At 49.2% G+C, this 23,771-nt stretch overlaps 1 protein-coding gene and 1 long non-coding RNA gene across 6 annotated transcripts in view; one reads left to right on the forward strand and one right to left on the reverse strand.

Annotated features, from left to right (window-relative positions):
* The window catches only part of LOC115843235 (uncharacterized), a 37,167-nt gene extending 13,494 nt beyond the window's left edge, over positions 1–23,673 (forward strand). Inside the window, exons 3-5 of one of the 2 annotated variants that reach the window (XR_009559220.1) lie at positions 9,073–9,185; positions 11,069–11,312; positions 13,084–23,673. This is a non-coding gene — a long non-coding RNA (uncharacterized lncRNA). The remainder of the gene's footprint in view (positions 1–9,072; positions 9,186–11,068; positions 11,313–13,083) is intronic. The other variant, XR_009559221.1, reaches the window with a different exon arrangement.
* Positions 181–23,771, reverse strand: part of NFATC2 (nuclear factor of activated T cells 2) — a 159,392-nt gene continuing 135,801 nt past the window's right edge. For 3 of the 4 annotated variants that reach the window (XM_030839102.2, XM_030839105.2, XM_030839100.2), the window contains exon 10: positions 181–4,679. In XM_030839102.2, coding sequence (XP_030694962.1) covers positions 4,624–4,679 — 56 coding nt within the window. In that variant the 3' untranslated portion in view covers positions 181–4,623. Of the gene's footprint in view, positions 4,680–12,082; positions 12,171–23,771 lie in introns of all 4 variants that reach the window. The other variant, XM_030839101.2, reaches the window with a different exon arrangement.

The following is a 23,771-nucleotide window of genomic DNA, read 5'->3' on the forward strand; positions in this document are numbered from 1 at the left end:
CAAGTATCGGAGGTTAGATGTAAAATGGACAGTCCCGACCTCACAGGGCTGAGAGGAGTGATAAACCCACACGTGGATGTGCACACAAAGGGTCCTTGATGTACGAACTCAAAATGTAAAGGGGTATCTGAACAGCATCTCTAGAGAAGAAAAGATACGCCCAAAGTAGCCATTGCTTTCAACTGTTTTATTGCTAAACTATCATGATACAAGCCGTATAAAAATACTTTACATATAGCAAAAATAAACTACATTAAACTGAAGGTTAAAAACGTTTTGCATAGGAATGTGATGTATTCAAACTCCTTTTAACAGTCAAGATTTTCAAAACCTAAGCCTTCCAGTACCACCCCGTGGGAGAGACTTCTATTTGTTGGAGAATTAGCGAGGACATTCTCAACATTTTCTCCCCTCTGAGGGCTGTAGAGGCAACAGGGGTGAGTAAGCTTCTTTGACAAGGTGTGTCAGGATGCTAAGCTTGTCCCAACCACAGCGTCCATCCGTTCGGGTCAATCAGAGTGCTGAAAGCACCTGCTAATAGAACAGCATCATTTGCATCCAAAGCCTGAACTAGGCAGGTGGAGTTTATTCTAACTGGCCAACAGCTGCATAAAGGCAGGGTGCTAAACCTTTCTTCCAGCACCCAACACGCCAGTTCACTTTCGGAAGGGCTGGCTTACGGAGCCACTGCTAGCTCAACAATCACCAGAAACATTTGTTTCTAAACAAACTGAGTTAAGACAGTGATGTTGGCTATAACTCAAGGCACTCATGAAAGCTGAGAGAAATTGATGTCTGTGATCAGTTTCACGTGACGCTTCTTGTTCGTAAGCATTTAGCTGGAATGCACGAAAACCACTTGCATTGGCTGGTGTGGCTCCATGAGATTTAATGCCCGAGACCCAAGCTTGGGAGATCCAAGGTTAAGATATGTTGGGTAGCTGCTAAGGGCCTGGCCCTCCAAAAGTGAGTTCAGGAAGGTTTACCCCGACTCGTCAAGAATGTCACAACCCCTGTGCCACTTGTAAACGTAAAGCAAACAAAGTTGTTAACCAGACCCCTGACATTCTTTCAATTCTGAACAAATAAGAAGGTCTTGGAAAGGGTTTGACGTGAAAATAAACTCAAGCCTCCCCTTTAGTCCAGAGTGAGAAATGAGAACACATCAGCTTCCAATCTGTCTACACATGACAGCTCCCGCACTGGCCAAGGCTGGCTTCCTGAGAGGGATGGCTTGGCCACTGGATGTAAACAAGAAAGGCTACATCAGTGCTTCCCAGTTCTTAGAAAGAATCGACTTGATTCGTCTAGTCTGTGTCTTTGCTGGAAAACTCTGAACGTCCTTTGGGTAACGTGTACAGGGGTTTATCTACCAGGATTCAGTGAGCTCTGTAAACATGAGCCTGCACTTCTGTTCTAGGAACTCCCCATTACTCCTGTGTCTTTTTTAGACTCCCCATTACAACACAGTTAGTTTTGTTACATCAAAATCACCTACTAGGTCCCTTATTGGAGGGATCTAAACACTTTCCAGTTCTCAGTGGCAAGATGGCGGCTCAGAGCTGAAGTCAGCAGTGTCCTCAAGCAACAAACAGGTGCTTCCTCCTTCCACGGAGCCACTCCCCCTCCTTTCTCCGGGGACGGTTTCTTCTAGCAGACAGGTGACTAACAGGCTCTGAGGTGGGCTTTTGTTTTGGGTGTTTTTTTTTTCCTGGAATGATTAACAAATCTTCAAGAATACATCCTTTCTCTTAGGGAAAAAAAATCCTCAATGTATACGAAAAAAGAGACACTTGAAAAAGATTTCTGACCACTTATAAATATTTTCTAATTCCAACAAGGATGCGATATCTTGAGGACAGATAAAAAGCATAAAAATACAGATAAGAAAATAAAATTTAATACCATACTTATTAATTTGGGTTGCTATTATATATTATCAAGCAGCAGTATTTTTGTACAATACAGGAAGACTCAAACTTTGGAAATATACTACATTCAGCAACAGGGCAGATTGCTGTTGGAAGTGCTATATATTTACATTACCTCGGTTGTAGCAAGTACAAACCTCTACCTAACAGATCCTTCTAACACACGTGCAACACACCCATCTTGACAGTTTAGACATCCTTTTTCTTTCTCTTCGAGGACCTATTGCCTCTCCCCATACTGAAAATATTTCATGAGCAGTTTACTCTTGGCAAAACTTCCTCCTGGCATCTGTATCTGACAAAACTTTCCTGACTGCTGTCGAGTCTTACTACACATTCTCTCGCCTGTTTATGTCTCAAAACTAATGCTTTTGTTTCCTTCCTTTGCTATTTGGTATAGTTGTTTATGAAAGTGCTTCCTATAACACCCAGCTAGGATGTCTTAGAAAAAGAGTTTGTGAGTGTCTTATACACACACACACGTACATCTATACATACGGGAATCTGAACTACTAGGAGGCCCTTTGCACTAACATGGTTAGAATAGTGATGGAAAACGCATTAGTCCTTTTTCACCCCATGCACAATGCAGCTGAGCGACTGCTACAATAGCAGGAAGGCACTTGGGTAAAACATTCAGATAACTGAGGAAAGGCCAAATTCCCCCATGTGCAAAAAATGGCTCCCAGCCAGGTCAAGTGAGAACAAATCGCTCACCAAATGCTTGAACCCTTCCCCCGTGAAGTCAGTATTGCTGGAGAGAAAGTCCTTTAGGTAAAGCTGCTTGGATAAGGAACACTTTATTAATGAGGAAGAATTTTGCATCCCAGAAGCTTTGCGATGGCGGTCAACTTCTTACTGGTATTCTGTTTGTTGAAAAGAATTTTGCTAAACTCTGCTTGGGCTGGGTGGAAAAGTCCCCTGCCCTTGGTGGGGTGGGAGGGAAGAAATGCTAGGTCCTGACCGAAAGGGTACAGACATGTGCTGCATTCTGTCCTCTCTCTGGAGCCCCAAACACACCAGGCCGGGGTCACAGGTCTGGAGTTCCTGGCCCCAGCTCTCAGAAAGGTTTTGATGACAAAGCCAGGACTTAGAAAACCCACAGTGGGCTCTTAACTGCCACGATTCTCTTCGTAGAGTGATTTTTTTCAATCAACTCTGCTAGGCAGAAGGCCTGAGTACAGCCTTTTGAAGAGTGCCAGGAACATTTACACTCTGTGTTTGATTACAGGGAAGCAATTAAATGGCCGAAAAGGAATCCCCAGTTTGTCCTGGGGTGTCTGCAATGAATGTAAACAAACACATCTGTGTGATTAACAGCCCACCTGCCAAGAACTTGGAGGGTTTTATTTGTTTGCAAAAATTGCCCCGAAGGAGGAAGACTTTGGCGGACCGTGGGTGCGCCCAGAGGAGAGAGACACTCAGAGCTAAGCTGCACACTCCATGCGAGTGGTCTGAGCGGAGCACATTCAAACTAAGGGCTGTGTGGGAGAGGATCTGCTTCTATTCAGATCACATTTGTGCTGGATGAAGCAGCTAATGCAGAGGCGTCTTGGGGACTGGGGCGGGGGGCGGGTTTCAATGGGTTCAGTTAAAAATAACCAGTGAACTTCGGGGCCGAATCGTGAGCTTGAGTACCCACTTTGTGTCTAGGCCAGAGAGAGAATTCAGCCTTTTTCCTCGATCGTGGGGGCGCCCACCCACCGAAGCACTTAGGCCTGCCAGCTGCTATACTTTGCAACCGTTTTACTTAACAAAAATACCTGCACTTTTTTCTTCTTTTTTTTTTTTTCGTTGCTTTAGCCCTTCTGCCGTTCCTTCTCAAAATTCAATGCACATGCTTGAGATTCTTCTTAACTACTGTACTTTCTGGAAAAGCACTTGGGCCGTTAGAGGAAAGAAAGCGGGAACATCAAAAAGCCGCGAAGCTTGTCCGGCTGCAGCGGATGCGTGCTCACCCGGCAGCCTGGGTGACCTCCTCTTGTCCGTGACCGTGTGCTGCAGGGGGGAAGGGCAGCTAGCCAAGAGGGCCCCCCTCCGCCCCCCGGCCAGCTTTTTGAAAGCGGAGAAGAAAAAAGTGTACACATGTCATAATGCCGAGAAGCTTTAACAGGTGATCTTGTATGAGCCAGACTGTTTTTGATTCAGAAGCAGAACATTTAAAAATCAAGCTTGAGCTGTGGCCCATCCCTGGTGTGGACGGGCAATCCCTAGGGAAGATGGGCCAGCTTCTTTGTTTTTCTTCAGCCCAGTGACGTAAGCTGGGTCACGTTCCTTTGGTTGCTGTTGGAGAGCTCCTTTCCTTCAAAAGGTACAAGAGCTGTATCTGTGACCCAGAAGAGTGAAGGCAAGGGCTGGGGTTTAACTGCATCCCCATCTTCCGTCCCCCGAGTCCCCGGCTGCAGGCTCTCAGCTCTCAGGCGCATTCCAGCGGGTGGTCTGGTTCAGGATGTATTTGGGGTCAGCAGGCACTTAAGGTTTGGATGGGACACCTGAAAGTCAATCGAGATGCTCTTTGGGATTCAGAACAAGACTCAGAATGCACAGAGAGGAGGCGAGCTCCGGAATAGAGGGGTAGCTTTCGGCCGGTACATGGTCCCGTGCTCAGCCTCCGGGTGGGGTGGGCACCGGGGAGGACGGTGGGAGGCTCCGGCGTTAGCAATGTGGATTGTGTCTTGCTAATGGCTTTCTTCTACGTCTGATTTCGGGCAGGAGGTCCTGAAAACTCCTTCCTGATAATTTCATTAACTACGAAAGAAAAGAGAGAGAGAGTAAGCGCGAGTGAGAGGGCACCCAAAACAGGGATCGGGTTAGCTTTCTAGAACCTAATACGACCGGGCTGTTTTTTTAAAACATGTTTTTGTCTTTGCAGTAACACATCTGACAATCTTTAACATAAGAAATGCCTTCCCACATCATGATTCTTCCTCACCCCCCATGATGCTATTTTGTGGTATGGGTTTGTTAGTGAAAATTGCCCAAATGGTAACTTTTAAAAATTGCTGTGGCAGAAATGGAGCTGGGCCACAGGGCATGATTTAAGGAACACTTTCTCCTTCTGGTTATTGAATGCACTCGAGGTGCTCTACTGTATACCAAACTCTGTCTGTTATTACAACGTCCAGAAAATACCCACTCCGTGACTAAAAGACAGTCCCTTGACCCACAAAACTTAACGACTCGCAAGAGGGGCCTTTAAAAAGAGAGTGGGTGGGACCACCCCAAAGCCTAGCCATCAGTGTAAACATAATCTTCATCCCTTTCAGCACAGCCCCCCCCACCCCTCCTCACTACTGAAGGATCGCGCTCTGAGTCTTCTCAAGTACCCAGTGTCCTCAAGGGGCTCTGAAGTGTTCCATCACCCCCTGCCCCAGAAAGCTGCATGGAATTTAGCAGGGAACCAGGAATGCAGTGCCAGCCAGCGGCATCAGGAGCTAGCCCTGCTCTCCCACTCTGGCCACTTATCTGAGGCACCAGGTCCTGGGATCAAGGCAGTAAGCTCTTAGAATAGCGGCTCTTGCCAAAAGGCTTCCTTCAATGTTCTTGGGGAAAAGCTGCCTTCAAAGGCTGCCCAGACACCAGGCGGGGGTGTGCACCTGCCCTAAAGTGTGTGTGTGTGCACTTTTGGTTTCACAGCTGGATCGTGTGGACTGGGTCCGGGAGCAGCAGAGGAGGCAGGACCCCTCTGGGGTCCCATAAAAGGGAGATGAATCTCCGCTCTCCTGGTGCTTGCACTAAGTTCCTCCCACAGCCGCCGCCTCTGTTTTCTCATCTCAGCCTCATCCTCAGGTTACAGAGGTGGAAGATGAACAGTGAGGGTGAACTGTCGATGGGCTCAGACTCCCTCCACCCTGAGCTCGCCTAGGTCCGGGGTGCTTTTCCCTGGAAAACCCCTGCTTGGATGAGTCTGCAACTCCCAGAATAAGCAGAGAGCAAAAACACACTGCTCTGGGGCTGAATGTGCTGGTCTGACTCCTGGCTCCCTCACTAAACGGGCCGTGTGACCTCACCCCTCTGTGCCTCGGCTCTCTCATTTGTAGAGTGAGAATCGTCATCATGTGTCCCTTTTGGGGCTGCTGTGAGGATGCTGGGCATTGATGTATATACAAGCTCCTAGCAGGAGGCCAGGTAACCAGTGTCGTGTAGCTGTCAGTTGTGTGATGGGTAGTGATACCCCACGCTTTGTGTTGGACTCTAAACCTAGTGCTTTACACCAGCGGGCTCTGTTTTGTGGCAGAAACCAATCAGGCGTCGCTCACTGTTCTTCAGATGTGTGCTGAAAGCAGGTGCAAGGGGCGCTCGAGAGTTCAGGTTCTAGAGCCGGGTGGCCGGGGCTGGAATCCCACCTCTGCTGCTTCCTTGCGCGCTGAATCTCGCCCTAGTGATGTAACTGCTCTGTGCCTCAGTTTCCCCATCTGTAAACTGTGTATGAAAATATGACCTTCCTTCTACAGTTGTTGACGAGCTTAGATGAGATGACACAGTGAGAAAATTATCACAGTCCCCGGCGTAGAGCAGATGTTGGTTCAGAGACTGGTATGTGCATATGTATATATGTACGAGCACATGACACAGTATCTCTGGATGTTAATGGATGAGAATGTATGTATCAGAGTAACAACCGGCTGCAAAGTGTGGGAGTGGATCCACTGATAGGAACTCCGGGGATGAATTCGTGTGTTCGGCTAACCAGCTCTAACTGGGCCCTGACTGTGTAGCAGATACCAGCTGACTCCCGGAGCTGGAGGAAGCAGGACCCCTCGCCTCTGCAGCCCCGGCCGCTGGGAAGTGTGCAGGGCTGGGTGGCCCGGGGGGCCCTCAGTGAGGACAGCCAGGCAGGAGTGAAAGCACGTGGCCAGGGGGGAGGCGGGGTCGGTGCGGCTTCACGCGAAGCTTTTCAAAGCCCGGATTCTGAAGGGTTTCCTGTTTTCTCAACCTAGGAAACGAGAGGAGTCAATCCTCAATGGAAACGTTCCACGGCCTCGGCTTTCTAAAAATAACTGCTGGGCAGAGCCACGAGCACCACCGCCCTCGCCAAAGGGTCGTTTCCCTTCTCGGAGCTCGGGGCCAGGTTAGGGGCTGGGTGGGAGACGGTCTAGCTTCCCCCTCCCTTTGGATGGAAACCACTCTGGCTTTCTGAAAGCCACAGTCGAATCTAGAAAACTCGGGGAACGCTCTGCATCGGACCCCCTCGCGGTCGGGGTACGGAGGCGGCCGGCCGCCCAGTCGCGCCCCAAAGCGAGGCCCACTCGCGCCCACTGCAACCTCCCTGGGGGAGAGGAACCTTTTCTTTCTGAAACCTCAGAGCTCGTGCCCCTGGCTGTAGACAGGGAGAAAGCTCTAGGGCAGAAGCGCCAGCTGGGGGGCGGCCACAGCAGTGCAGCCACATGGGTCTGCAAACGTGGGCTCTAAGTTCCCCGAAAGGGTCTCTGCCCAATCACTTCACCCCGACTCGAGAGGTCCCGCCTCTGCAGCCTCGCGTCTTTGGGTGGAAGGGAAAAGGGGGCATCGTGCTGCCCTTTCTTTGAATCAACTTCCCGACGTCACCATGGAACCTCTCCCTGGGAAGGAAAGGTGGTCTGCCCGCTCAGCAGCCCTGCCACCTCCTCTCCGTCACACCTTTAGTCTCCTCACTCTGGCCCCCTCCGTGCTTAAGGTCTCCTTTATCCAAAAACCCTGCTCTGGGCTTGTCTTGCCCCGATCTGGTTCCCGCTGTGACCTCGCCTCCTACTGCCCTCCCCCTTCCCCCTCCCCCCCCTGCAGCGAACCACACTGGCTTCCGTTCTACGTGCTCCCCAGGCCGCACTCATGCCTCCAAGCCTCTGCCCTTGCAGGTCCCCTCGCCTCTTCTAATGCTTTTCTCCCTCACTTCTTTCGAGGCTCTGCTCAGTCTCCTCGGCCCCAGGCTCTGGGGACAGTCGGCAGTGCCACGTGCCGCCACCCAGTTGTGCTTGGTCTCCTAATCGCCTTCATATACCGGTTCTTGGCAGTTCACTGTTCTAGTGCTTTAGTTTTCTTGTTCCCCCACCGTATCCCTGGCTTTTGAAGAGAGCCTTGGTACAGAGGAAGCTCTCAATAACATGTATTACTGAGAAAGCAGAAGCTTAGCAAGGGACTAAGTGGCCTCAGGTCACACTGTCTGCTCTGGGATTTGGCCCCAGGTCTGACTCTCAGGTCTGAGTGTTGAAACCCGCCCTTCTAGGTCACTGCCATCAGTATTTCATTCATCCGATAAATGTTTTGAGCATCTATCCTACGCCAATTTCTGCACCTCTTCTCCCACCTCTTCCCACATCGGGCCATGGGCAGTTCTCCAAATGGTTCCTCTCCTGTCCAAATCCTGCCTTCCCTCCTGCCCCCTTTCCTGAGTATCACCTTTTTCCCAGAAGCCTTCTCACATTCCTACATGGGGTCCTGACTCCCTCCAGAAGCAAACACTGAGTTCTCAAAATGCTTCGCTTGCCCCCCTGTGCCATGTTATTTGAGTTGGTTGTATGCCCACTGTACCATGCATAGCAGCGTGCATACAGCAGGTGCCTAATGCATGCATCTTAGCCCACCACGAGGACCCCACACTGTCAGCCTAGGTCCCTTAGTTTAGGGAAGCTGATTTTTCTGTTATCCAATTGACAAAGGGGTTTTCGGTCTGTTGTTTGCCTGGAGCTTTTTCTCCACAAAAGAATATAAGCCATTCACATTTTTTCAGGGATAAAAATGTGCCAGGTGCTGAACCAAGCACTGAGTACTTCTCACACCAAACCCAGTAATACATTCATCCTCGTTTTATAGATGGAGAAAGAGAGACGGGCAGTCACTTGGCACAGCAGGTGAAGGGGAGGGATCAGGATTTGAATCTATAGCCCCATTTTATTAACCTGTACATTATATGGCTCCACCATATAGGTAAAGAGATGGTGCTATGAGGTTTGCTAGCCATCACCTTTCTGCTGGGGCCCCGGAATCCTCAGCATCTTTTGTGTGTCAGGAAAAGGCCAGAGCAGCCTCTGCGAAGTTAATGAGCAGACAAGGCTGTGTGCTGAGTGGTTAAGGTGGTCACTGAGCATCACTTTCTTGGAACAGAATTGAGGCCAGTGGTGTTCAGTCTGCCACAAGCACCCCCGACCTTTTGTTACCCTTACAGAGAGACACCGTGATGAAAACACAGATGTTGAACATGGCTACAGCCTCAGCGTGATTTCTAAGCCTGACACCTAAGGCTGAAACCAGAAAGAAAGAAAGAAAAGACAGATGCATGTAAGTGTATAAAAATTATACATTTTTCTTTAAAACTCCAAAAAAGAAATCTGTAGTATATTCAGTATGACAAAGGTCATCCATATATAAAGAGGTGTTACAAATCAATAACGTCTAATAAAAATGGCTACAGACATAAAGAGAGAATATACCAGGGGTCAAGAAACTTTTTCTATAAAGGGCCAGATAAAAATATTTTCAGCCCTGTGAGCTATATAGCCCTTTACTCAACTCTGCTTTTTTTTTAAACATGAAAGCAGTCACAGACAATATGTGAGCAAATGGGTATGGCTGTGTGCCAATAAAACTTTGTTTAACGAAACGGGCCAGGGGCCACATTTGGCCTGAGATTTGCCAGTCTCTAGTATATACGCCAATGGCAAAGAAGAAAAAGATAGCAAAGTGTGTTTTCTTCCCCTACTTTTCGGGGACGGCAATCCGGGGAAGCCAGTGCCTTTTACTATTATTGTTCATCCAACAACTCTGGGTGGTTTGTGGTAAATTTCTTAAAACTGATTTCTGCTGGCATCCCACTCTGCCCCAGGAATTTTCTGGTTCACTTGCGGGCCCGGACACCTGCGTGCTGACTTTTTTAGCTGAGCTCGGAGGTCCCCAAAGTTCAGTTTGCAGAAGAATGGCCACTCAGGGTTACACACAGAAGGCCACACAGATAGACTTGAGATGCAATTTAAGACTTTCCAGGGAACTTTCTATAACTGCTGACTTTGGAACTTAATCCCTTGAGAAAGAAGCAACAGGAAAGAGAGGACAGGCCCCATCTTATTTCTCTCCCAAACCTCAAGCTTGTTTTCTGAAGTCTGGTTAGACTGTGTGAGGGCCCTCGAGAGCCTGGGGTCGGCCAGAGAGTCGCTCCTGAACCAGGAAGGCAGTGTTCTGGAGGCCAAAAGAAAGAATCTGAGAGTTAACACAGGCGCGCAAGTCCCACCCGCCGGCCTTCTCCTGCGCTACCTTGCCCCGGTCAGTCCTGGGACCTGTGCCGAGGCAAGAGGTGGCTAGACACAAGGGTGGCTGAACCAGAAAGCATGTGAAGTGTTCTCTGGATGCTTCTACGTTCTGTCCTAACCGCTCTCAGGGAAAGCTACTCTGAAGGCCAAGAGTGAACTCTGTGCCCTGAGCACCAGGCCTGTCTTCCCCACAAGCACGTGGGAAGGAGCTAAGAAGGAAAGGTGGCCATTGGCCTTGGCGTCCCCGGTGACTTGGGTATCACCATGCTCTCACTTGCTAAGCGACTCCCCAGCCTTTTCTCCCCTCCCAGCCATCCCCACACGCTCTGGAGGCACTTGGGAACGGAAGAAGAGCTTTCTAGAAGGGCCAGGCTTCAGCGGCTCAGTGAAAAGGACAAAAACGCCTTGATAGGCCTGTAGCCCAAAGCTGTGGGTGGGGTCTGAAGCGTTACAGGATGGTAAATCCCCTCTGAGGCCAGGCAGCTCAGAGCCAGCTTGCCAGAGTTCACAGGCCCCTGCAAGGTCAGAGCGTTGCCAAGTCCTAACATCGGGGAGGGAAGCAGCACACTAAAAAGGCCCTTTGACGAAGTGGCTGAGTCTCAGCGCTGATATTTCAGCTGCATTTTTGTCACCCTGATTCGCCGGATGCAAAGTTCTCGGGAGGGACTCTGGCTCCGGGTGGGTATCCAGCCAAGTTTCGCTGAGTGTTACTGTTGCCTGTTGATGGTGTCCGAGAGTCACTGGTGGAGAATGTGCCAGGGAAACCCTCCCCCTGCTAAGGTTCATGCTGCTGTTGGGAAGTTTGGGTACTTCCCCGCAGGCCCCACCCTCTGGGAAAGCAGGTTTGGGACGTCAGCTCCCTCCGCTGTGTGTGCTAATGGACGTGAAAGCTGATGGTTGTTCTAACTGGGTTTTCAGAGTGAGCCGTCATTGCGATGCTGCAGAGGACTCGGGCTGTGGCCTATGATGCAGCAAACCCACTTTCACCAACAGACAGACAATCCGAGAGCCAAGGCCCAGCGGGACAGCAGGAGGCGCGTAAGCCAGCAATACCGATGCTGGATGGTTCCTGGCAAGCGCTCACCACGTGCTACCTGATTCCAATCATTGTGCAGAGAATTAAATAACAGCAGCGGCATCTAAACAGCTGAGGCACAGAAAGGTAAAGCGACATCCTCACTGTCCCACGTGGCCTCTCTACCCCGAGCCTCCGGCTCCCTGCACAGTTCTGCGCAGGCCCAGGACCCAAAGTCGATAGAGGGGATCTACAGCTAAGGCCAGGGGCCCCACTGAGCTCAGTGGGAAAACCACACCCAGCTCTAGCCCAGGTCCAGAGCCTGGTTTCACATCCAGAAAGTGCGGGGCAAGGGGATGGTTAACCCCTTCCAAAGGGCACAAGAAGGCCCCTGGGGGTTGGGGGGGGGCGGTGGTGGAGCTTTGAGTTGATGAGATCAAGACTGGAAATTACCTAAGCACAGGGCACTTCCAGAGGTTCCTGACCCACCTGCCCCCTCTCTCATTCCCCAATGCCCTGCCGTTGACGGAGAGCCTTCCTTAACTGGAAAACACCAAGCAAAGTGTACAAAACCAAAAGGGAGCTGGCTCAGGGCAGGAGCAGAGCTGCCGAAGGCTGGAACCTGGCGCTGCTGCCTTCTCCCTGGAAGAGGGTGATGGGGCCACTGGGAGAGCATGCAGATCCCCAGAGCCTCATCGCCACCCCTACACCCCTCCCCAACCGAGAATCTCAGGTATGTCCCCTGGGGGTTCCCCCTCACAGAGCGGTGGGGTCTAGCCCTTAAGAGTAGGAAATGTTGGAAAATGAGAGAGGGGCTTCAGGTTGTAAAGTTTTCTCGTACTCAAAAAAACAAAAAAAAATTCAAGTTAAGGAAACACACAGCTGGAAAACAAAAGGAAAAAGGCAGAAGATATTACCTTTAACTTTGATTTCTTGGATCAAAGATCACAGTCATTCTGTTTCATAATATGTTTTGTATCCAGCTAAGGTGTGTGTCTATCAGCTCTGAAAAAGATTTGCAAAACCATTTTTGAGAAGAAAAAAAAAAAATCACCTTCGACCTCTTATGCTTCCAACTCATGCTAATATCATCATTTAATGAGTAGCTCTTCACCCAGGGCCGCTGAGAACCCAGGATAGAACTCAACCCTCTGGCTGTAGTTTAAGCCCCAATTCTATATCGTCTTAACATTTGTGCCAGAATTAACCCCAAACCAGGGTACTAATCACTGAGATGAGGGCCTTTGTACAAAGAAATAGGGATCCCTGAAATCAAAGTTCATCAGCAAGATTATGGTGGTTTGGGTTGTTTTTTTTTTTTTTTTCAAAGCAAGACAAAATGGCTCAGTTGCTGGCATATCATGCAGTTTCAAATCACGGCCAACCAAGGAGATAAAATAACACTGGCATCTGTGGCAGAGCACATCAGAAAATCAGAATTTCATGATGGAGCTACTCAAATGGAATTCTCCCTCATTTGACCCCTGCTTCCTTCTTACGAGTGATACAACCTCAGTGGGCATGCAAATTCATAAGACTGTACACTTTCTTCCTGTTTTTCTCTGGTTGGCAAGTTACTATTTTTATAGCCCCTGCCCAGTCAGAGCACTGAAGGTGCTTAGAAAGGAGACAGGAGCTATATATTTTACAGGCATTCATTTTCTCTTCAATTTTAAATAATCCCTTTTCTTTTCTCAATTCCTTTTCAATGGCCAAATTAGAAGGCCAGAGTCCATTCTGAGTGCTTGAGATAGAAATATTTTCTGGGATTAATTTCTTGCAGGGAGTAATCCCACCTTTTGCTAGATGTCGCTATACTTGCATCCTTAGGTAAACCAGAATAGTCTCAAAAGTCATGAGCTCTCTGAACTCTCATCTTCAAGGCAGAGAACACCCAATAATGAGATCTTTTCTGCAGTTCTTCAGTTGCAGGCCTAGACTCCTACATGTTGGGCTCCAATAGGGCTGGTTTGATTGGGACTGGATGGCGTTCGTCACGGGCTGCTGCCGCCCAGGACAAAATAACCACCTCCTCAGTAGTGGCTCTGAACACAGTCTGGACCATGCATTTCAGGCCATCTCTTGAAGCAAAAAGGCCCACTGGCAAAGCCAGGTGCCCGTGGCCCGAAGGCAGCTCCCTCATCACACTTGCCTGTCTCTACTCCACACTGGCTGGTTCTAAACCCAAGAGCAGAGGCTTGTCTGACCACTCCCTCAGGGCCTTAAAAAAAAAAGCCTCTATCCTGACAGTGGCCAAATAATTAATGTTTTCAGCCTGGACCTCACCCCTGAACTTCAGACTTAGATATCGAACTACCGGCCGGGCATCTCACACTTAACACGGTCCAAACCCATCTCCTGATGGCCACAATCATCGCCGCCCTGCTCCACTCGTCCCATCATAGGAAACAGACACTCCCCATTTCCGGTGGTTCAGGTCAATCTTGGTCACAGCCCACATCCCCTCCATATGCAAATGCTTCTGGATTTACCCTCAAAATAACATCCAGAAACTAAGAGCCTCTGTCACCTCACTGCACTGGAAAAAACAGTTCCAAGGTGCTAAAATAGTCAAGATGTTTGCACTGTATCCCTCTGTACGCATGCAGGTAGCACTTGGGGGGGACCAGGTGCCATGGACGTGTCCAAGGTCACACCCTTGGAACGGCACCTTTGAATCGAGGCCGAACCCCAGGCACCCGGCTTTTAATAGTAGGGGCCGTTCCCTGGGAAGCCCACGCCTGCTCCCTTGTCAAGAGTTCAGAGAATTTATAAAGCCTCAAACTGATAGGTTTGTCTGCAGACTTCTGAGGTGCAGTTTCCTGTTTAGTCATGAAGCACACACTTTAATCGTCTATTTCCTGGTGGGAGGCAGGTACCAGGAGCCCAAGGAAGGGCCTGTTTTAAATTCAACTAAGACCTTTACCCCACCCCGAGCCGCCCTGCTCTGTAGGGTGCTGTTCACGTGCCCTATTTAATCCTCACAGCCATCTCTGGGGGTTGGGGCTACGATGCCCATTTCTCAGGTCAAGTTACTGAGGCAGAGAAAGATGGAGTGATCCTTCCAGGAACGGCCCCAGCTCGGTGGGTGCTAGTCCCAGGTCAGGGCTTCCACATGTGTAAGGTCATCAAGCTCCCCTGGGGGCTGAGTTAAGATGCAGTTTTGCCTCAGAAGGGCTCGACACAAAAGCGCTGTCAATACACCCGTGTAAGTCTCACGACCTCTCTCTGAGCCTCAGTTTTCCCACAAAACGGATCAGAATACCTCCTGGAGAGACTGCTGTCAGGATTGAAGGAGATGATGTAGCTGGCTTATTCATAGACAGATGTTTACTTACTCTGCAATACGGACCCATAGAGAAGATGGAAGAATGAGAGAGAAGATGTGGAAGGAGACAGACCAGTCCAATCCAATCCTCTTCCACTAACCAAGAATACAATGCTATTTCCCTACATGTTTAAAGAAGTCGTCTGTTCCGTTGATCAGCTGTTAGTAACATGGAGGTAGACATCGAGGGAGAAGGCAGCATCTCGACTTAGGATATGTTACCTAGGTGACACCTAGAAACACGCCCAAAGACAGGGAGAGAGGCCTCTGGTCCCAGAATCACTGCCCCATTGTTGTGGTCTTTTATGAGACTACCACTGAAGACCTATATAGTGATGGTACATTTTTACAGTCCTCGCATAAATCAGTGAATTGTCCTGCTAGTCTCATGGGTTAGGTGATGATTTAGGATATGGATTGGAAATGGTTCACTGATTAATCAACACAAATAATTAACACGAAAGTGCAAGGTGTCAACAGATAAAATACGAAAATACTCAATTTGTCACCCTGACAAATTCTACAACTAGCTTCCACCCTCCTGAGAGCACAGGCACGTCTCTAAATGGATGGCATCAGAGGAGAAAACCTGTGTGCATCTGCATCGCAGGGGTTAGACTGCTCTAGGGTACGTTCAGTTTAATGGTTCTTTAATGAAAACACCAGGGTCCCTCCCAACCTGTGTAGAACGCGCTACCATCTTCTCCATCCTCCGCTTTTTCCATGATTACGCGTCAACTTACAAGCTAGGGAGAAACAACTCAGACATTCTCTAAGCTAAGCTGCCCTGCGAGGGAGGACGAGACAACTGTATGAACTCAGACCTGAGTTGAGCTGAGCTGCTCTGCCCGGTCCTTTTCTCCGATTCAGCAGAATTTCTTCCGACTACATGCAGCCAAGAGGCACCTCTCCTATCAAGCAACCACATGGCTTCTAAGGCAGCAACCACAGACAGGAAAGCATTCTAAACAAACCACGGCTTGCCCCCTGGTCCTCCTGAAGCTTCCTCACAGCCTCGGCCCCAAAGCTCTGCTGAGAGGCGGCAGCCACAAAGCAAGCACTGCAACATGGGCTGCTGCCTTTCAGAACTAAAACAGAAGCAAAAAGAAAGGCACTTGTTACTACGGCCAGTTGAGATTCGGGAAAGAAACAGTGACCCAAACCCACAGTTCAGCTCAGCCTGCAACCACAAATGAGATGAGAAAATAAATACCTAATTGTTTGGGAAGCCATCTTTCTCTTTGGAGGTTGGCGGAATTAACCAGACATTTTTGTGAAGACATTTGCGTTTCCTTAGCCTTGCGTATGCGGCAGAGAGAACTGAAGGCGGGTCAGACACGCCAGGTGGGTTAAGGGGGGGAGCGTGGAGCAGGAGGAAACATCTCCATCCTGAGCTACCTTCCTCATGTCACAGAATCTCACAGAAGTTCCCCGAGGCCTTTGAGAAGAGGTCCAAAATCCCAGGCCTGCCTCAAGTGAACTTTCCTTCGAAAACCAGCACAGCCCCTGCTGCTTGCAACAGATTCGTGGGATATTTATGGAATCTTCTAGCCTAGTCTGCACCTTATCCTTCCATAAATTCACCTTCCAGATCATTCTATGTCCTCCCATGTGTCACGACCAGCTCACAGCACGGCACCACCACCCCCCTCCCCACAATCAAGAAGGGTACCCGTACATACATCCACATGTTTCCAAAGCCCGACATAAGCCCACGTGCCGTAAGGAGGCAGCCTGACCCACTTCACGCTGCCATCAGTCTTATGCATTTTGTCCTGTCTCCCTCTCAACTCCCTCAGCCCAGTCTGGTGTGAGAACTGACTGACCTGCAGACTGTCCCCACGTGCACTCGGCAAGCCCTAACTACAGGACCCACCTGATAGCCCACCCGCACCAGCCTGCAGAGGGAGACAGAGGACGATGGTGCAGGGCCAAGTGCCTGAGTGACAGTGAGATAAACCTGGGACCCCTGGGCTCCCCAGCCCACCCCCTTCCAGGCCCAAGAAGTCACTAGCTGCCTGGAAAGAAATTCCACCAGGTCCAAGCCAGGACCAGACCCAGTCCGAAATTTCTCTAAGTGAGATTCACAGGTCCAGGCCTGGCACAGATGGCCAATTCAAAGGCTGCCTGGAGTGACCAGCAAGGACTATGTGTGTGTGTGTGACATTACACCAGGTGTCCCTAAGATACCTTAACTCTCCCAGGACATGCAGACAGAACCCTAACTCCTGACACACTCCCCTCGATCAAACCTTCACCTGTACAGTCCTTGCTGTGGACTGAACTGTGTCCCGCAAATTGCCATGTTGAAGCCCTAACCCCCAGTGTGATGGTATTTGGAGGTGGGCCTTTGGGAGGTGATTTGGGTTAGATGAGACCACGAGGATGGGGCCCTCAGGATGGGATCAGTGCCCTGTAAGAAGAAAGACCAGAGAGCTTGTTTGCTCACTCACTGGGCCCAGCGAGAAGGCATGCAGGCTCACCAGCACCCGATCATATGGGCACCCTGATTTCAGGCTTCTGGCCTCCAGAACTATGAGAGGATAACTTCTGCTGTTTAAGCCACCCAGTCAGTGGAATTCTGTTATGGCGGCCTGAGCGAAGACAGTCCTGTAAGCGCTGCTCTACCCAAGACCGTTCCTCTCTAATATCTCAAGGCGTGCTCACGGGGCAGGCATCTGCTGGCGAAGCAGCTGAGGTTCAGTGATTTGCCCAAGGCCACACTCCAAGGCAGGGTTTGAACAAGGAGCAGGAGCTGCTGTGGCCCCAGTGTCCTCCACACCCCTAAACACACACACCTTCGTGCCATGTGGCTCTGTGCCGGCAAAGCCCCCCTTGCATCCAAATCCCACTTCTCTGCCGCCATCCAGCCTCAACTGCTGCCCGGGATCCTCTGGCCAACAGCCCCTTCTCCCTTCCCTGCCCTCCACTGACCTCACGGATTCAGCCTTTCTGTGTCTGGTAAGGTGGTACGTGTCTGAGGGTGGTGGCCACAGATGGCCCAGTGCAGGGGCTGAGCACAGCGGTGAGGGGCTCACACCAAGGCAGAGCCACAGGGAAACACACAGGTGGGAGCCAGACTGCTGGGGTCCATGTCCAGCCTGCCATGCCCTGCCATGGATTTGAGGCAAGCCCTGACCCCCTCTGAACCTGCCGTGCCAAAAACGGGCAATGACGGTTCTTAACAACTTCAGAGGGAATCCATTGAGTAGACACATTACAGGTGCTGTAAACAGCGTCCGACACGTTGTAAGTACCCCACATTCACTAACGGAATGTGAGTCAATCGTTTCACTTCTTGGGCCTCAGTTTCCTCATCTGTAAAATGGGAATAATAATGTGCATCCCAGAAAGACGTCGGGCAATGCATACGGTTGGAACGATGCCAAGTTAACAAAAAAAAAAACCCATGTTAGCAGCTGTTCCTACTAACATTGTTAGTACGTTATTAGTCCACCCCACAGAGAACATGTAGTTAACACACTGAATTGACTGGTGACCAGGCCACCTTCTCTCAACAAAGCACTTTCACCTTGGAAGCTATTTCTGAATTTTCAGAGTGGGTGGGTCTGAGGTCAGCCCGGCTCCTAGAGGTGCATTTTTACATCCTGCCAAGGGGGGGCCCCCTCCCAGGCCACCCCACACGGTGCGCTGGCTGCACTGGGCTAGTGACACACACAACAGCCTCTGAGTCACCAACGTTCTGCAAACCAGAGGCCTCCGGAAGCCAGCCCTGGCAGCAGGCCCGCACAGCCCCCAGCCACCGACATCTTACCAGCAAGACCTTGGGGCTTACGAGAAAAATGCCGCACCTCGTCCCAAACGGTCCTCAGCTCTCAGGATGAGTAAACATGGCAGTTCTGAGGCTCCCGTTTCGAGTAAGAAGCCTAGGTGCTAACTGGGAGGAGGGCAGATCAGCTACAGCCAAGAAGATGCCAAGCCCTGAGGGGTGGGAGGAGGTCCCCTGCCCTGAGCCAGCCTCCAGGGAGATGCACTCATCCTGCTCTGGTCCAGCAACATGAGACAGGCCCCACCTCCCAGCACAGCTTCTTGGGGCCTTCATGCCAGCATCCACCCTCAGGCCCACCCTCCACTCAAATCAGACTTCACAATGCAGAACTCTAAATCCACGTGCAACACGACTCCATCAAGGCCGAGAGAGAGCGGTGCCTGAGCTGCTCCCCAGGCATTGACAGGGGAGCCTGGCCATTTGGAAAGACCTTGGGGGGAGGGGGTGGGCAGGTGGCCACATTCATCTCCACACTTTCTAAAGGACCACGTGTGCATGGGCTGACGAAGCAACACTTAGTGGCACCTTCTATGCAGGACCCCAGCTTTCACATATGTCATCTCATTTATGGCCACCGACAGTTCTGTGGGCACAAACCAGTGTTCACAGAAGCTCAGCATTAGCTGCATCAGGGTGAACCCCGCCTTTCCCTTGCACATGGTTACCATGGTGCTGGATCCTGGTTTTGGGGCGGGCAGTTAGCATGGCTCAGGCTATAAGGACCCTGTATCTTGAAGCTCAAGACGTGGAAGCGTCAACCCCTCATGGGGTTGTCATCACCCCGTGAGGGCAGGGACCTCTTCTCTCATTCACTGCCATGACCCCAGCACCCAGGACAGAGCCCAGCACATAGTAGGTACTCAGTTAATTTTCCTGGAGAGATGGTTGAATGAATGAATGAATGAAACACAAACTCCGAATTGATCTGGATTTAACCAGAATTTGCCCAGTTGAGTCTGGTTTTTGACAGTCTCCAGGAGCTGGTCTGAAACTCTAGTAGGAAGGTTGCTGGCCAGCTGTTTTATTAGTTATAGATGAGATATCCTGATACATATAGTAGAATAATAATTACCATTATTTTATTAATTTATATAGCACTTTCTACAAAGCACTTCACATATATTTAATCCTCACAGTAATCCCACGGAGTAGGTACTAACTGTCCCCATTTTACAGATGGTGAAACTGAGGCACAGAGCGATTAAGGAACATACCCAGCTCATACAGCTACTAAGTCACAGAGCCAGGATTCAAACCTACCCAGTCTGGCTCAAGCTATTGAAGATGGGAATTCTTTTGTAATTATCATCTGGCAGTCAGAATTTGCTTCTTTGAGTGCAACTCTGAACAAAGACTGGTCCGTGGGAGACCCCAACTTTTATCAGGGTTACCCAGTAGAAGTCACCCATATAGTATTCAAGGAAAAATGGGGGTGAGCTAACATATATGTTTGCTGTAGTTAATCTGGGGGATGAGATTTAAGAAGCAAAGAGTGACTTGGCCCCTTTGGGACCACGATGCCACGCCCGGGGTACATATCTAAAAGGTGAGATGGTGCTAGATTTTCCTAAGACTTAAAGTAGAGCCAAGGCCTGGGGTTCAGAGAGAGACGGCAGCTTCCCGGTTGTGACTGGGGCCACCCCAGCTCGCTTCAGCTGGCAGTATTCTCCTGCAGAAGAGGAAAGTTGAAGCTCACGCCTCACAAAACCACCAGCAAGCTGGGTTTCTAGATCTAAGGAAACCAAGCCTTCCCATGGTGTCAATCTGATTCTGGCTTTGGGCTCTGATGGCATATAAGTCACCCTCTCTCCAAAGAAAGTATAACCATCTTAGCCTCCACAGTCAGGGGCCTATCTAATGGGAAATCCAGGTTATCCCAGAAGGTGACAGAGGTGAGTGGCTGCCTCTATCTGCAACTATCCGCAGCTGGACACTAGTCAGGATTGCATTTGGATGGACTCACCAGCCAGCACCAACCCACTGCTGGGACCCAGGGACCCCACTTGGCCTTGGGAAAGGCCATTCCTTTGAGATCAAAGAGTATGCATTTCTCTTCCTCACTCTCCTCTAGTCCCCCCCAGCCTTCCTTCTACACTTTGCATGCGCCAAGTATACTTCCACCCCAGGGCCTTTGCACTTGCTATTCCCTCTACCCAGGGTGCTCTTTCCTTAGATATTTGCAAGGTTCTATCAGCAAGATCTCTGCTCAAATGTCACCTCCTCTGGGATGCTTCCCTTATGGAACAGCAGGCCCCCTATGCCACACACCACTCTCTATTCCCCTCCACCCTGCTTTACCTTTCTCCATAGCACTTATTCTAGCTGGTGTTATCGTTTATGTTTAGACTGTGAGCTCAAAGAGGGCAGGAATTTGAGCCTTTGTGTTCCCTTCAGTGTCCCCAGTGTTGACCTCATCATGGCCAAATGTGGGGTATTGTAACATCCGTCTCAGTAGAGCAGATTCCAAGAGAAATCATGCTTTGCTGTCATAAGGGAGAAGCCAGGACTTCTGAGTTTTGGATCATGCTGTCCCCTGCCTGGCTCCTTATCTGACTAGTGAAATCCTGGCTCCAAAGTTCCACAAGGCCCACACCACCCACAGAGCACCTAGCACCGAGGGTGGTACACAGCTGGCGTATTAAACCATGCCGCAAATGGGCTTAAGACAAGACTGTGGAATCTGGAACCCTCAACCTTTGTTCTCCACTCAGTCCAACTTCAAGGAGGAGAAACTGTTTCTCCATTTGTGAACATCTCTATCCTGAGCCCATTTCATACGCCAACTGGGATGTGGCTAGAAATTGCCCATGAAAAGACCTTAGCAGGAGGCAGGTTTTAAGAGTAGCATATCCTCAGGGAACTGGAGACACTTAGAGATGGGTGGGTCAGCCTTTCCAACTATAGCCCTCTGTCATCTCAACCCTGAGGATGCATCCACTGAGGCCACTAAGCTTCGAGGGGGGCGGTGGGTTTAGGGACCACCATGATGGGCTTGTGAGATGCAGCCTAGCCCATGCCGCAGGGCTGGTGGCCAGAATGACAGCAAGCCCCTGTGAGAAGCGGCTCTAGCTTTACTTCTGTTATAAAAGATGACCTTGAGCAGGTTTTAGAAGGACCCCACAAACACTCAGTACTGTACAATGTCCACTTTCCCCCATTTGAGCCAAGGATTCCACAATCTAAAGTTGACACAAAGATTCAATGCCATGTTGTGGAGCCTGACAGGCTGACTCTCCAACGTGTCTGCAGAAAAGCAAAAAGACACTTCTGGGGAACAACAAGCTGGGGACTAAACCTGCCAGCAGTCCAGAATATCTACAAAGCGGCTGTAATTAAGAACTGGGGACAAACTCTCCTATGGAACAAAGCCGAGAGAGCAGGAAGGGGCCTGCACTTACATGGAAACGATATTTACAACATGGATGGATTACAGGCCCGTGGGGAGAGGACAGACTTCTCAATAGATGGTCGGGGGCCACTACTTATCCACACAGAAAACGATGAAATTAGAAATTCACTTCATACTGGACACAAAAACAAACTTAAGTGTGAAAGATAAAACTGTAACATGTTTGGAAGATGATACAGGAGAAGCTCTCTTTATGACATAGGGGTAGAAAGGGATTTCCTAAACCAGTTCTTCAGACTTGAGGAATCACTGGAGGGCTCGTAAAAGCTCAGGTTGCTGGGCCCAACCCTAGTGTTTCTGATTCAGCAGCTCTGGGTGGGCGGGGCCTGAGAATCTGCATTTCTAACAAGCTTCCACGTGACACGCCTGTTGCCAGTCCAATGACACATTTTCGGTAGCACCGTCCCAAATGACATTCAAAAAGCTCATTAACCTTTCCAAAAATAAATTTAACGACATTAAAAGTTTCTGTTCATTGAAAGATACCATCTCAACCACAGGAGTTTTGCAAACACTTCAGCAATCTTACAGTATCAAACGTTGGGAGGACGTAGAGCCATGTACTTACTTCTGTGTTGCTGATGGGAGTATAAACTGGCACAACCGCTTTGGAAGACAATTTGGTATTGTCTACTGATGTGGCAGATGTGTACGCCCAATGACCAAGCAGTTCTACTTGTAAGTACAACCCGACAGAAACACCTCTGTGTGCAGAGAAAGAACATTTTGGAAAGCACTGTTTGTACCAGCATAGGGAAAAAAACCTGGAAATGACCAAATGTCCACCATCAGCAGAAAGGATAAATGAGCTCTACGATGGACTATTACACGGCAGAGAAAAGGAAAGAATTACAGCCACAAAAATGACACCCTATGAATGCCAAGAACGTAATGTTGAAGGAAGAAGCAAGTTGCGGAAAACTACTACAGAATGACTGCATTTATGTAAAGTTCACGAGCATGGAAAACGCAGTGTGTTGTTTAGAGAATCAAACAAGTGGTAAAACTATTTTTTTAAAAAAAGGAGAGTGACAAACACAAAATTGAGGATAGCAACTAGTCTAAGGTGGGAGGGAAGAAAATACACTCAAAATTCCATGCTCAGTCCAGGCGTGGAACATCATGGCTGTGAACACTGCTGAACAGAGACAGACCCCAGACACCTCTGCTGGAGGAACACACCACTGATGAGGGAGCCTCACTCAAAACATCAAACTCAATCTGATCCAGCCACTCATCTCACTACTGATTTACGGGAAATGCTGAGGACAAAGCAACGACTGATGGCACCTTGGGGCTGCAACCAGCAACACCCAGCCTACATGCAAACCACCTGGCTTCTTCAACGCAAAGATGGCAGAGGGGAAAAAGATAAAGGGGGCCTGCACAGATGAAAGAAATGGAAAGTACATTTCAAACAACCACACCGTGTGGGCCTGCCTTGGATCCAGAGTCAAGACGAGCCGTGGGGAAAAAATTAGGGCATTTATGAGGCAGCTGGAAATTTGAGCATTGAGTTTGATATTAAAGAATTATTTTAACACACTACTATATATAAAGTAGATAAACAATAAGGGTTTACTGTATAGCACAGGGACCTATATTATTCACTATCTTGCAATAACCTATAATGGAAAAGAATCTAAATAAAGAATATATATAGATCTGTGTGTCATATATATACACACACACACACACACACATATGTGTAATTAAATCACTTTGTCATATACCTGAAACTAATACAATATTGTAAATGAACTGTACTTCAATTTAAAAAAGTTAGACCCCAAAAAAGAATTAGTTTCACTGTGAGAATGAAAATCAGAGAAAAATTTTTGACGAGTGCTCTTGTAGAGAAACATAACCGAAAGATTTGCAAATAAAAAACGATTTTAGAAGGCACAAGAGTGCAAAGGTAATGGTTATATTCTTTTTCTTTAAACTCGGGGTAGGCACACGGTATTTGTATTGTTATCATTTTTTATATCTTATGTGTATATATATATATATATTTTTTTTTTGTGGTACACCGGCCTCTCACTGTTGTGGCCTCTCCCGTTGTGGAGCACAGGCTCC

This window comes from Globicephala melas, chromosome 15 (genome assembly GCF_963455315.2).
Source record: "Globicephala melas chromosome 15, mGloMel1.2, whole genome shotgun sequence".
NCBI lineage: Eukaryota > Metazoa > Chordata > Mammalia > Artiodactyla > Delphinidae > Globicephala > Globicephala melas.